Source organism: Dendrobates tinctorius, unplaced genomic scaffold (assembly GCF_039654945.1).
Source record: "Dendrobates tinctorius isolate UK_male_01 unplaced genomic scaffold, ASM3965494v1 ptg000120l, whole genome shotgun sequence".
Classification (NCBI taxonomy): Eukaryota; Metazoa; Chordata; class Amphibia; order Anura; family Dendrobatidae; genus Dendrobates; species Dendrobates tinctorius.
Window position 1 is genome coordinate 46,231,545 of NW_027361788.1, and position 14,626 is coordinate 46,246,170.

The window sequence follows — 14,626 nt, forward strand, 5'->3', positions numbered from 1 at the left end:
AGGCGGTACTTCTTGGATGGAGAATAGAAGGTACTGTAGTAAACAGTCTCAGTCAATTCCGTCTTTCTCTACGACCTTCTTCAACATGACCTTCAAGGTTTTATTGAACATTTCTACCAAGACATCCGTCTGTGAATGGTAGACTAAGGTCTGGAGTTGTGTGATTTGCAGGGTTTTGTACAACTCCTTCATCACCTTCATGGTAAAATAGCTTCTAATAGCTGCTAAGGACAGGCAATAAGCAGAAGAGACTTGTTTGGGTTAAAGAACACAAGAAATGGACATTAGACCAGTGGAAATCTGTGCTTTGGTCTGATGAGTTCAAATTTGAGATCTTTGGTTCCAACCACCGTGTCTTTGTGCAACGCAGAAAAGGTGAACGGATGGGCTCTACATGCCTGGTTCCCACCGTGTAGCTACAATAATACTGCCTATGAACAGGAATATAAATACTATAATACTACTCCTATGTACAAGAATATTGCTACTATAATACTGCCTCCTTTGTAAAAGCATGTAACTACTATAATACTGCTCCTATGTACAAGGATATAACTACTATAACACTGCCCTCTATGTACAAGAATATAGCTACTATAATACTGCCCCTATGTACAAGAATATAACTACTATAATACTGCCTCCTTTGTAAAAGCATGTAACTACTATAATACTGCTCCTATGTACAAGGATATAACTACCATAATACTGCCCTCTATGTACAAGAATATAACTACTATAATACTGCCCCCTATGTACAAGAATATAACTACTATAATACTGCTTCTATGTACAAAAATATAACTGCTATAATACTGCCCCCATGATCAGGAATATAACTGCTATAATACTGCTCCCTATGTTCAAGAATATAACTACTATAATGCTGCCTCCTATGTACAAGAATATAACTACTATAATACTGCCTCCTATGTACAAGAATAGAATTACTATAATACTGGCGCCTATGTTCAGGAATATAACTACTATAATGCTGCTCCTATATACAGGAATATAATTACTATAATACTGCACCTATGTACAGGAATATAACTACTATAACACTGCCCCCTATGTGCAAGAATATAACTACTGTAATATTGCCCTCTACAGTATGTACAAGAATATAACTACTATAATACTGCCTCTATGTACAAGAATATAGCTACAATAATACTGCCTATTAACAGGAATATAAATACTATAATACTACTCCTATGTACAAGAATATAACTACTATAATACTGCCTTCTATGTACAAGAATATAACTGTTATAATACTGACCCTATGTACAAGAATATAACTACTATAATACTGCTCCTATGTACAAGAATATAACTACTATAATACTGCCCTCTATGCACAAGAATATAACTACTATAATACTGCTCCTATATACAAGAATATAACTACTATAATCCTGTCACTATGTACAAGAATATAACTACTATAATACTGCTCCTATGTACAAGGATATAACTACCATAATACTGCCCTCTATGTACAAGAATATAACTACTATAATACTGCCCACTATGTACAAGAATATAACTACTATAATACTGCTTCTATGTACAAAAATATAACTGCTATAATACTGCCCCCATGTACAGGAATATAACTGCTATAATACTGCTCCCTATGTTCAAGAATATAACTACTATAATACTGCCTCCTATGTACAAGAATAGAATTACTATAATACTGGCGCCGATGTACAAGAATATAACTACTATAATACTGCTCCTATGTACAGGAATATAACTGCTATAATGCTGCTCCTATATACAGGAATATAACTACAATACTGCACCTATGTACAGGAATATAACTACTATAACACTGCCCCCTATGTACAAGAATATAACTATTGTAATATTGCCCTCTACAGTATGTACAAGAATATAACTACTATAATACTGCCTCTATGTACAAGAATATAGCTACAATAATACTGCCTATGAACAGGAATATAAATACTATAATACTACTCCTATGTACAAGAATATAGCTACTATAATACTGCCTCCTTTGTAAAAGCTTGTAACTACTATAATACTGCTCCTATGTACAAGAATATAACTACTATAAAACTGCCCTCTATGTACAAGAATATAACTACTATAATACTGCTCCTATGTGCAAGAATATAACTGCTATAATACTGCTCCCTATGTACAAGAATAGAATTACTATAATACTGCCTCCTATGTACAAGAATAGAATTACTATAATACTGCCGCCTATGTACAAGATTATAACTACTATAAAACTGCCCTCTATGTACAAGAATATAACTACTATAATACTGCTCCTATGTACAGGAATATACAGTCATGGCCAAAAGTATTGACACCCCTGCAATTCTGTCAGATAATACTCAGTTTCTTCCTGAAAATGATTGCAAACACAAATTCTTTGGTATTATTATCTTCATTTAATTTGTCTTAAATGAAAAAACACAAAAAGAATTGTCCTAAAGCCAAACTGAATATAATTCCACACCAAACATAAAAAAGAGGGTGGACAAAAGTATTAGCACTGTGCGAAAAATCATGTGATGCTTCTCTAATTTGTGTAATTATCAGCACCTGTAACTTACCTGTGGCACCTAACAGGTGTTGGCAATAACTAAATCACACTTGCAGCCAGTTGACATGGATTAAAGTTGACTCAACCTCTGTCCTGTGTCCTTGTGTGTACCACATTGAGCATGGAGAAAAGAAAGAAGACCAAAGAACTGTCTGAGGACTTGAGAAACCAAATTGTGAGGAAGCATGAGCATTCTCAAGGCTACAAGTCCATCTCTAAAGACCTGAATGTCCCTGTGTCTACCGTGCGCAGTGTCATCAAGAAGTTTAAAGCCCACGGCACTGTGGCTAACCTCCCTAGATGTGGCCAGAAAAGAAAAATTGACAAGAGATTTCAACGCAAGATTGTGCAGATGTTGGATGAAGAACCTCCACTAACATCCAAACAAGTTCAAGCTGCCCTGCAGTCCGAGGGTACAACGGTGTCAACCCGTACTATCCGTCGGCATCTGAATGAAAAGGGACTGTATGGTAGGAGACCCAGGAAGACTCCACTTCTTACCCCGAGACATAAAAAAGCCAGGCTGGAGTTTGCCAAAACTTACCTGAAAAAGCCTAAAACATTTTGGAAGAATGTTCTTTGGTCAGATGAGACAAAAGTAGAGCTTTTAGGGCAAAAGCATCAACATAGAGTTTACAGGAGAAAAAAGAGGCATTCAAAGAAAAGTACACGGTCCCTACAGTCAAACATGGCGGAGGTTCCCTGATGTTTTGGGGTTGCTTTGCTGCCTCTGGCACTGGACTGCTTGACCGTGTGCATGGCATTATGAAGTCAGAAGACTACCAACAAATTTTGCAGCATAATTTAGGGCCCAGTGTGAGAAAGCTGGGTCTACCTCAGAGGTCATGGGTCTTCCAGCAGGACAATAACCCAAAACACACTTCAAAAAGCACTAGAAAATGGTTTGAGAGAAAGCACTGGAGACTTCTAAGGTGGCCAGCAATGAGTCCAGACCTGAATCCCATAGAACCCCTGTGGAGAGATGTAAAAATGGCAGTTTGGAGAAGGCACCCTTCAAATATCAGGGACCTGGAGTAGTTTGCCAAAGAAGAATGGTCTAAAATTCCAGCAGAGCATTGTAAGAAACTTATTGATGGTTACCGGAAGCGGTTGGTCGCAGTTATTTTGGCTAAAGGTTGTGCAACCAAGTATTAGGCTGAGGGTGCCAATACTTTTGTCCGGCCCATTTTTGGAGTTTTGTGTGAAATGATCAATGTTTTGCTTTTTGCTTCGTTCTCTTTTGTGTTTTTTCATTTAAGACAAATTAAATGAAGATAATAATACCAAAGAATTTGTGTTTGCAATCATTTTCAGGAAGAAACTGAATATTATCTGATAGAATTGCAGGGGTGTCAATACTTTTGGCCATGACTGTAACTGCTATAATACTGCTCCCTATGTTCAAGAATATAACTACTATAGTACTGCCTCCTATGTACAAGAATAGACTTACTATAATACTGCCGCCTATGTACAAGAATATAACTGCTATAATATTGCACCTATGTGCAATAAAATAACTACTATAATACTGCCTCCTGTGTACAAGAATATAACTACTATAATACTGCCTTCTATGTACAAGAATATAACTACTATAATACTGCTCCTATGTACAAGAATATAACTACTCTAATACTGCCCTCTATGCACAAGAATATAACTACTATAATACTGCCCCCTTTGTACAAGAATATAACTACTATAATACTGCTCCTATGTACAAGAATATAACTACTCTAATACTGCCCTCTATGCACAAGAATATAACTACTATAATACTGCTCCTATATACAAGAATATAACTACTATAATACTGTCACTATGTACAAGAATATAACTACTATAATACTGCCTCCTATGTACAAGAATATAACTACTATAATACTGCCCCCTATGTACAAGAATATAACTACTATAATACTGCTCCTATGTACAAGAATATAACTACTATAATACTGCTCCTATGTACAAGAATATAACTACTATAATACTGTCACTATGTACAAGAAAATAACTACTATAATACTGCTTCCTATGTACAAAAATATAACTACTATAATACTGTCCCCTATGAACAGGAATATATCTGCTATAATACTGCTCCCTATGTTCAAGAATATAACTACTTTAATACTGCCTCCTATGTACAAGAATATAACTACTATAATACTGCCCCTATGTACAGGAATATAACTGCTATAATACTGCTCCTATGTACAAGAATATACCGTAACTACTATAATACTGCCTTCTATGTACAAGAATATAACTGTTATAATACTGACCCTATGTACAAGAATATGACTACTATAATACTGCCCCTATGTACAAGAATATAACTACTATAATACTGCCCCTATGTACAAGAATAGAATTACTATAATACTGCCGCCTATGTACAGGAATATAACTGCTATAATACTGCCCCTATGTACAAGAATATAACTACTATAATACTGCCCGCTATGTACAAGAATATAACTACTATAATACTGCTCCCTATGTACAATAATATAACTGCTATAATACTGCTCCTATGTACAAGAATATAACTACTATAATACTGCTCCTATGTACAAGAATATAACTACTATAATACTGCCCCTATGTACAAGAATAGAATTACTATAATACTGCCGCCTATGTACAGGAATATAACTACTACAATACTGCCCCTATGTACAAGAATATAACTACTATAATACTGCCCGCTATGTACAAGAATATACCTACTATAATACTGCTCCTATGTACAAGAATATAACTACTATAATACTGCTCCCTATGTACAAGAATATAACTGCTATATAATACTGCCCCTATGTACAAGGAATATGACTATTATAATACTGCCCCTATGTACAAGAATATAACTACTATAATACTGCCCCTATGTACAGGAATATGACTATTATAATACTCCCTCCTATGTACAAGAATAGAATTACTATAATACTGCCGCCTATGTACAGGAATATAACTGCTATAATGCTGCTCTTTTTAGTACAGGAAGTTGTATTTCCCAGTTCATCATGGTTTCGGATATATGATGGAATAATACCAGATTTTTGTACAAAAAAATCCTATAAACATTTATTAATCAGAGTCCGATATATGTATATAGCAATACAGATTCTGTGACGTCAGCATTGGTGGGTACAGAATGAAGCTCACTGATAGCGGAGGACACAGCACTTCTGGGTTCTGTACCCTGGGCCTGGGCTGTGATCGGTGAGCTGCAGAGATGTCAGGTGTCATTTCTGGGGTCAGCAGTGGTACATGGTGCCCAGCGCCCCACAGATCATTGCGCTTTGCTGCTGGTGCTGGCAGTGGTGGTGGCGTAGATACGAGACTTTAGGCTGCTCCAGGTGCACAGGTCCTTGCTCTGGATGATGCAGGCCAGGTTCACAGCCTGGTGATTGGCGTATGGAGACTTTCTGCTCATCAGGGGGTCGGTCCAGAGACACTGCAGGCCGCTGTCCACCTCACAGGGCATGGTGAAGCACTGCTTAATCTGGAATGTAACACAGTGGTAGATAGGATTGCAGTCAGGAAAGTATTTTGTGGTTTTGGTGGGCTAGTGCCTATTCACAGCAGCAATCTGAGCAAGCAAAAATGAAGTGTAAAGCATGGGGACAGAGGAGCAAACTCTTCCTTTAATGGGGCAAGAAGGGAATTTTACTTCAAACTCCATTCATCGCTGTCCCCAAAGGGGGCATACGTGGCGTTTAAGGTAGGACTACCTCAGACTCCGATAGACAGTGCTGTTAAGCTGGAGCTACTGCAGTTTAAAGTATGGAGAAAGGATAAATGTGAAATCTGTGGATCGGATTAGTTAGGAGTTGGATTTCTGACATTGATAGCTTTGCCCAAATAGAGCGTAGCTGCAGTGTAAACTATGGGGAAAGCATGAAGCTGCGACCTGAGCATCTGATAGTCAGAAATCCACCTCCTGTGCTATCTCAGACTCCAATAGACACTGGAGTTGAGCTACAGTCACTGATGATAGATGACTATTTAGTAATGGAGCACTGCTGCAGTGTAAAGTATGGGGGAAGGTAAAGCAGAAGTTTTAGCCTGGCAGTATAGTGAGTTGACATGTAATTTACCTCCCAGTGTGTAGATGGTAGCACTCACCTGACAGTCACAGTGCTTGGCATACACCTGCAGGAATCCCCTCTTCTGGCCCATGGTCAGTGCAGCCCATGGTACCACAAAGCTACAGAAGGTGATGTACACCTTATTGTCCACCAAGGTCCCTGCCGAGAGAAGCAACTGAAGGTTAACGATGAGGAGACTGAGAATAGCTGGGGAGGGATGATGGGGGTTGTTGTCCTACTTAGTAGGTTTGTAGATAATGGGGGTTATTATATATGAATGATGGGTGCAGGTGGCTTTTATAGCAGGATATTGGACTATTATGGACAGTAGGAGACAGCGTGGCAATGATACTGACCGGCGACCAGGAACTCCTCGCTCTTGTTACCAGAGGGGTGTTGGTAGCCACACATGCTCTCTATCTTGGGGCTGTACACAAACTGGATGTCGTCGACTTCTTTAGGAGCCTTTAAAATCTGATGATAAAGAATATATATAAGTTCTCAGTACAGCGCATAGCGCAGGTGTGCCATGTCTGATATATTTGCCGCAGTCTTGGACCTTCTTCTCTAACCCTGTTTTGTCTCACGGAGAAGACCTCAGTGCAGCACATCACTGGTTAATTGGAGATCGGGAGTGAGAGGGTCTTACCTTAATGGCTTTCACCTTGTACTCCGTCCATTGTTCCCTCTCCACACTGTCTTTCTGCGCAATGAATTTTGCCCGGAAAACTGCGGATATATAATGGCAGGTTAGATAATGCTGTAATGTGAGATAAAGTTAAATCCATTATGGTACCATAACTCCCAGCATATTGCCCAAGCTGGCAGAGCCTGCTGGGATTTGTAGTTTCATAACAGGTCATTGATCATATAATGTTCACCTGTAGAAGTGTCACACTAGTACCACGAGAGACTGCTCATGTCCTAGGCAGATAATACTGCCTTTCATCAGCATTGTGGGCTGGTCTTCTATACCGTGAAGCGTGAGGGTGCGGATTTACCATGTCCCAGAGCTGCACTCTCTATTCTACTGGTGCAGTCCCTGTGTACTTACACTTACATTACTGATTCTCTACTGCTCCTGAGTTACATACTGTATTATACTCCAGAGCTGCACTCACTATTCTGCTGGTGCAGTCACTGTGTACATACATTACATTACTGATCCTGAGTTACATCCTGCATTATACTCCAGAGCTGCACCCACTATTCTGCTGGTGCGGTCACTGTGTACATACATTACATTACTGATCCTGAGTTACATCCTGTATTATACTCCAGAGCTGCACTCACTATTCTGCTGGTGCAGTCACTGTGTACATACATTACATTACTGATCCTGAGTTACATCCTGCATTATACTCCAGAGCTGCACCCACTATTCTGCTGGTGCGGTCCCTGTGTACATACACTACATTACTGATCCTGAGTTACATCCTGTATTATACTCCAGAGCTGCACTCACTATTCTGCTGGTGCAGTCACTGTGTACATACATTACATTACTGATCCTGTACTGATCCTGAGTCACATCCTGCATTATACTCCAGAGCTGCACTCACTATTCTGCTGGTGCGGTCACTGTGTACATACACTACATTACTGATCCTGAGTTACATCCTGTATTATACTTCAGAGCTGCACTCACTATTCTGCTGGTGCAGTCACTGTGTACATACATTACATTACTGATCCTGTACTGATCCTGAGTCACATCCTGCATTATACTCCAGAGCTGCACTCACTATTCTGCTGGTGCAGTCACTGTGTACATACATTACATTACTGATCCTGAGTTACATCCTGTATTATACCCCAGATCTGCACTCACTATTCTGCTGGTGCAGTCACTGTGTACATACATTACATTACTCATCCTGTACTGCTCCTGAGTTACATCCTGTATTATACTCCAGATCTGCACTCACTATTCTGCTGGTGCAGTCACTGTGTACATACATTACATTACTGATCCTGAGTTACATCCTGTATTATACTCCAGAGCTGCACTCACTATTCTGCAGGTGCAGTCACTGTGTACATACATTACATTACTGATCCTGTACTGATCCTGAGTTACATCCTGTATTATACTCCAGAGCTGCACTCACTATTCTGCTGGAGCAGTCACTGTGTACATACATTACATTACTGACCCTGTACTGATCCTGAGTTACATCCTGTATTATACTGCAGAGCTGCACTCACTATTCTGCAGGTGCAGTCACTGTGTACTTACATTACATTACTGATCCTGAGTTACATCCTGTATTATACCCCAGAGCTGCACTCACTATTCTGCTGGTGCAGTCACTGTGTACATACATTACTGATCCTGAGTTATATCCTGTATTATACCCCAGAGCTGCACTCACTATTCTGCTGGTGCAGTCACTGTGTACATACATTACATTACTAATCCTGTACTGATCCTGAGTTACATCCTGTATTTTACTCCAGAGCTGCACTCACTATTTTGCTGGTGGAGTCACTGTGTACATACATTATGTTCATGTTGGGGGCACTGTGTGTGGGCAGACTAAACCATTGCCAGGACCCTGTGATGTGGTATCACTGGGTCTCCAGATTTCTTTTGGAGATGTGAATGAGCGGCCCTGTTCCCCCCTGTCCACACCCAGTGTCAGTACACAGAATACTTCTCCTTCTCAGAGACCCCTTTGTGCAGAATGTATCATGTCCTTACCCACATGTGAGTCACAGTAGACCGTCTGGGGGTGGCGGGGGCCACATGAACAGGACCAGGCATCTTTGCTCAGACACCCCAAAATCACCAGCGCCACCAGGGATAACATTGTGCAATCTGGAGACTGTAGATATCTGTAGAAATAGGAAGCAATGCATTAACACATGTACACAGCTGGCAGGGGATGGGCAGAGGGCTGCACGGTGAAGACTGGAGATGTGGTGAGGATCTTGCAGGAGATAAGATAAATTATAGTCTGTGCAGTTTGGGCAGGAAATGGGTTAGCGCCTTGACGTGGTGGAGCTGCATGTTGTGCTATTTTCGGTTCTGGCAGCAGAGGGTTTGTTTTGAGATAAAAATAGGGGATCGGAGGAATGAGGGGCTGCGCAGAGTTCTGGCAGACAATGAGTTAAGGAGTTTTGCAGGGTCCAGTGGGATAATGGGTTTAGTTGTCTTGCAGGCTGTTGGCATCATTATGGGCACAGGGCTGTAGTTGATGATGTGCCTGGAGGTGGTAGATGATGGAGATGCAAACTTCTTGGACTACAGGAAACCTTGCTCCTGGGCTGTGCAAAGCTGCGGACTAAGGGGGAGCAGATGGTGGGCTAAGTCACTGCACAGGGGGCTGGGTAGTAATGGCTGATGCGACAATGCAGGGTTAGGGGAAATGAGGGGTAAATTGGCACTTTGCTGCTACAACTGCAAGTTGTCAAGGTGGGAAGATAAAGGGTTAGTCCTGGCTGTTCAGAGTCCCAGGGTGGAAAGGGTTCAGCAAACAGGAATCAGCCGAAGATGGGTGCGATGACAGGCAGAGTGCTGAAAGCGGCCACTTACCGGGTCTCAGAGTTGTCAGCGGGGTCTGAAGCTCAGCTCTGCATCTCTCTCCATTCCACCTCTGGAATTTAAAGCGTTGCCGTCCCCCTCCCTCCCGCAATACGATTGGCCAAGAGCCCAGCACCAGACGCCTTCCCCATTAGTCAGAGATTTCAAAACAGGAAAAGATCATTCGGAGAGCTGGGAAATTATTATTCTGGTGACCTGGGCCTGGCACTCCGGGATTAGGGTGACCAGATCGGCTCTTGTGCAGTAGTTTTGGGGTACACTTTAGTCTCGGGCACAGTGGGGCGTTCAGTCGTGCACACATGGAGAGCCACATCAGGCTACCTCGGTAATATGTAGTTCTGCTCTGCCCAGTGATCACATCAAGCTCGGTTATTGACAGCAGTGGGAATGGTTAAGGGGTCCTGTATATGGGGGGAATGTGCTGGGAAAAACTCCCGATTCTCTGATGCATGTTCAGAGATGGAGATCTAGGCTTCGGTGGCGCCATGAGACTCGTGTATAGCTTGATAATGGCCCACGGCCGTCTTGGATATGGGCTTTAAACTTTTTAAGCTGGGAGCCTTTCCACTATGGGTTGGTAGGCCCGATAATCAGCCAAGACATGCGGCCGCCCGACAAAACTTCTTTGGGTTTGGAGCAAGAAAAATCGATCTTGTCTTGCCGGATGGAGGCCCCCATGGACGTGTCACGTCGTAGACTGTTGCGGATCCCACTGAAATCTGCTGGGTCTGCAGAAGTCTAATGTCTACGTCCAAACTAACGCATGAAGGACAACACGTAGACAGACATAGCCTCTCATCCTGGACATGGTAAGAGAAGCTCCATGGAGAAGACCGTTCTGGTCAAAGGAGTAGATGAGGATAAGCAGCTACAAGATGGATGGTCACAGTGGTCATGAAGCTGACATTAAAATGGATGTGTCATCTCATACATCTGTGGCAGATAACCATAGGATATGCCATGAAATTCCACCACTCAGACCCGCTACTGTCATGAGAAGCGGTCTTGTCCCGGGGATGGAGATGTGGTCACGGAGGCACAATGCTCTGCAATCACTTGTAGGGGAGTTCTAGAAATTATCGGAACTCAGATGCATAAGTGAATGGAGGGAGATACTGATGCACAGCTAAGTCTCCATTTGTAGCAGCGGTGAATCTGCCGAGATCGGGGCCCTTTTGCACAACACCAGGAATAACGAGGTGGCAGGGCATCCGCTGATCTCGCTATTCAGTTTTGTATGGATTGTAAGGTAGCTCTTATTGTTAGTGTTGGGGAACGCTCACTTGCAGCGGATTCACGGCACACAGGAACACTTTCCATTTAAACAGTCTATGTGGTTTATTTTACAGCATAAACCATAAAACGCAACAGTCTTACATTAGACAGGTCAGTGTTCATATTAGGGCTCCGCTGTCTCAGACCTGTGGCCACACAGGCTGTGCCATGTCCAGTAAACAGGCTCTATAGCCTCAACATAGTTATTTCCCCCTGTCCGGGGTTACCTCTTAGGAGCTCCTGCTCCAGATGCCGGCTCCATAGTCTGTACCCAGTCTCTTTTTTACCTCGGTCAGTATCACTCACATTTGTCAGGGAAGCTGCCGAACTGGGATCACCATCCCAGACAACGCCTTGCTCACTAGGCCGCCTAACAGTTTCAGATCCTCAGCCGGGCGGTAGCTTCCCAATGCAGAGCCGTCACTGACTCTGGAAACACGGCCTCTCTGTGTGCTGTTCAGGACTTCTGTCCCCACTTGGAACTGTCCAACACACAGGCCACCAGGTCCAAAGCCTCCATGTGCTCTTCAGGGAGGTAGTACACCTTCCAAGACATAGGCCTTCCAGGACCTTCCACATGAACTAATCAGGTCCATACACTCTCCCCCTGTGACCAGACCTTAGGCACATTATTTGGTCCATAACCACACTCACAGGTGAGGTATGGATCACATGGTTATGACCTCACTAATGGTCCTACTTCACACAGCCACACACACACACACACACACACAGGCTTTATCCTGGGTGTTCAGACACAAACCCCTGGGTGGGTTTGTAGGTGACTGGTCCCACCCATCTCACCATTTTCCTTATTACAATGAAGGAACGCCTGCTTGCATGTCCCATATAGCGCCTCCTAGCTGTCACAGGGGTCACTGCATCACAGGATGTAATCTTCGGAAATCAAATACAAGTCAGATGAGAAAGCCGCGCATGCACAGAGGTCTCTCCATTTCCCGGCAGCTGATTCCTTGCATATCTGGAGAATATTGTGCTCTGGCGGAGCATGCGTGGATCTCTGTTACCTTGTATGAGAGTTCGGGCAACTTTCATAACTCCAAAACAATTGAAAGGAGAGGGCCGCACAAGCGCAGCTGCTTTAACGTTCCCAGCAGTAGGGGACCCACATCTATTAGAGACGTACAAGATGGGAATACGCCTATAAGAATATTGAAAACTCAGCAAAAGATGGGACGTCTGAGAGAGACACCACACGAGGTCCACGCCAGCTGTTGACAATTAGTATGAAGAGTCACTATTACCCACAAGTAGCTGTACTTATAGGGGGTGTGCTGAGGTGTCGGTTGCACTTGGAGGCTGGTGCCTTGGCCCCAATGACACCAGTACTATAAATGGCAGTTTCAGCGGCCCTCTTAGAGCCGAAGCCATTAGACTTAATATTTGAATTGAAAAACCCCTATTGTATGAAAGCCTTATGGTCTTAATGTACGATACCTGTCGGTGCGCGGACCCCTGGCTCCACTCCAACTTGTGACAGAGCAGTGCTGCTCTCCTCCCTTGTCTGAGCCAGAAAATTTGTCTGTAACATAGCGGGTCTGAGTATAGTGATAAGGAGACAGTCCCTTCATTGCCCTAGGTGTGTGCACATTGGGGTCCGGAAAGAGGATCTGCATACAGGGAAGACCATTTCAAAAATGGGAAGAAGTGGGACCTCGGCCAATGGGGACTGGTATAGAAATCAGATCGTACTCTGAATCAAGATGAAAGGGCGATACACTGAAGAAGTGTCCTCCAGTCACATGCATGCTCATCTTGGCTAAGCGTCCATATGATAAGGAGAAAAGAAAGGATTGGAGTGATTGGACATGCCCGATCCTTCTCTACACTTGCAGTCGGGAGACTGCCATATCTAATAAAGAGGTTGTCCAGGACTAATGGTGACCTAGGATGAGTCAGGGTCCGACACCTGGCACCCCCACGATCACTTGTAGGCAGGTCCGGCGGTGGCACAACTCTGTACTCCGCGTACTGCCATTTTCGGGTGCATTGACATAAATGTGAGCTGAGCAGCAGTAGTAAACTGATTTGTTCTGTGACAGGTACCGGACCCCCACTGATCTGAAGGCGAGATCACTGATAACGTCCTGGACATCGCATGGTCGGCTGAACCCGCTGAGATCTGCTCATTTCGATTTGCAAATTTCCATGTTATCCCCGCCACCGGCTTGTGTCATATACAACCAGTCAAATCCAGTTTACAGTAAGAGTGCTGGTTTATTTTTTGCAGGCTGAGGTCATATGTGGAAGGAGAAAGTGAAATGTTCACGACAAGTGCACGGCCCGGTGACGTCCATGGCATTCTTACCAGCAGTGAAGAGCCTGCCGTCATTTCCTGGGGTTTCCCCTCACTATCTGCTGTCTCTGTCCCGTGTGTATCTGCCGTTCACTGCTGATAAACGCCTCCGTGCTGCTGGCACGCACCCAGCGCTAGCACAGACGCTCTCTGTCTGGACTTCACATGTTTTCCTACCGCCCGCCGAGGCACATAATACACAAGTGCTTGTATTCACCCAGTATGGCAGCCAGGCTATCACCCAGCTTTCCCAGAAGAGACAGGACGGGGGACGTAAACCACAACTCGCCGACCAAACAATTGGGCGCGACTTTTCCATACAAACCTTCCCAGGACCTATACTTTCCATTTTTCCATTGTGTAGACCGCAGGACTAAGATCCCCCAATCTCCACCCCACCCCCTTGAGACCACGTCTGCTAAAAATAAAATACCAGGTAATGAAATAATTATAGTTGTTGGGCAGGAAGAGGCTGTGCGTGGGTTGTAACCCCCCCATTTCTGACCGCAGACCCTCAGGGCTTCTGTAATCCGATTCAAACAAAAGTGAGGTGACTGCAGCCCGACCGCAATATCTGGGACCACTCTCTGGGGCGAGGGGGGAAAGTGTTTACTTAGCGTAAGGCTGGAAGCTTTCGGCTGCAGCCTGACACTGAGTGCACACGTCAATGTTGGCGTTGCATCACCGAATCGGTTAATCTCCGTCAGGACATTAGAGCAGGAGGAAATCCATTATCCCAAGGATTAGGTCAGGTTTGAGGAATTTAGGTGAAAGTCACGGACTGACGAGGG

At 43.4% G+C, this 14,626-nt stretch overlaps 2 protein-coding genes across 5 annotated transcripts in view; one reads left to right on the plus strand and one right to left on the minus strand.

Moving 5' to 3' along the window:
- The window catches only part of SYN1 (synapsin I), a 90,370-nt gene that overhangs the window by 60,085 nt on the left and 15,659 nt on the right, over positions 1–14,626 (plus strand). The window lies entirely within an intron of this gene.
- Positions 5,662–10,384, minus strand: TIMP1 (TIMP metallopeptidase inhibitor 1). Its single transcript, XM_073541368.1, has 6 exons — positions 10,235–10,384; positions 9,401–9,534; positions 7,346–7,425; positions 7,053–7,170; positions 6,734–6,855; positions 5,662–6,110 (listed from the first exon to the last, which is right to left on the minus strand). Exons 2-6 carry the CDS (start codon positions 9,507–9,509, stop codon positions 5,898–5,900), a joined length of 642 nt encoding a protein of 213 aa, XP_073397469.1. The 5' UTR covers positions 9,510–9,534; positions 10,235–10,384; the 3' UTR covers positions 5,662–5,897.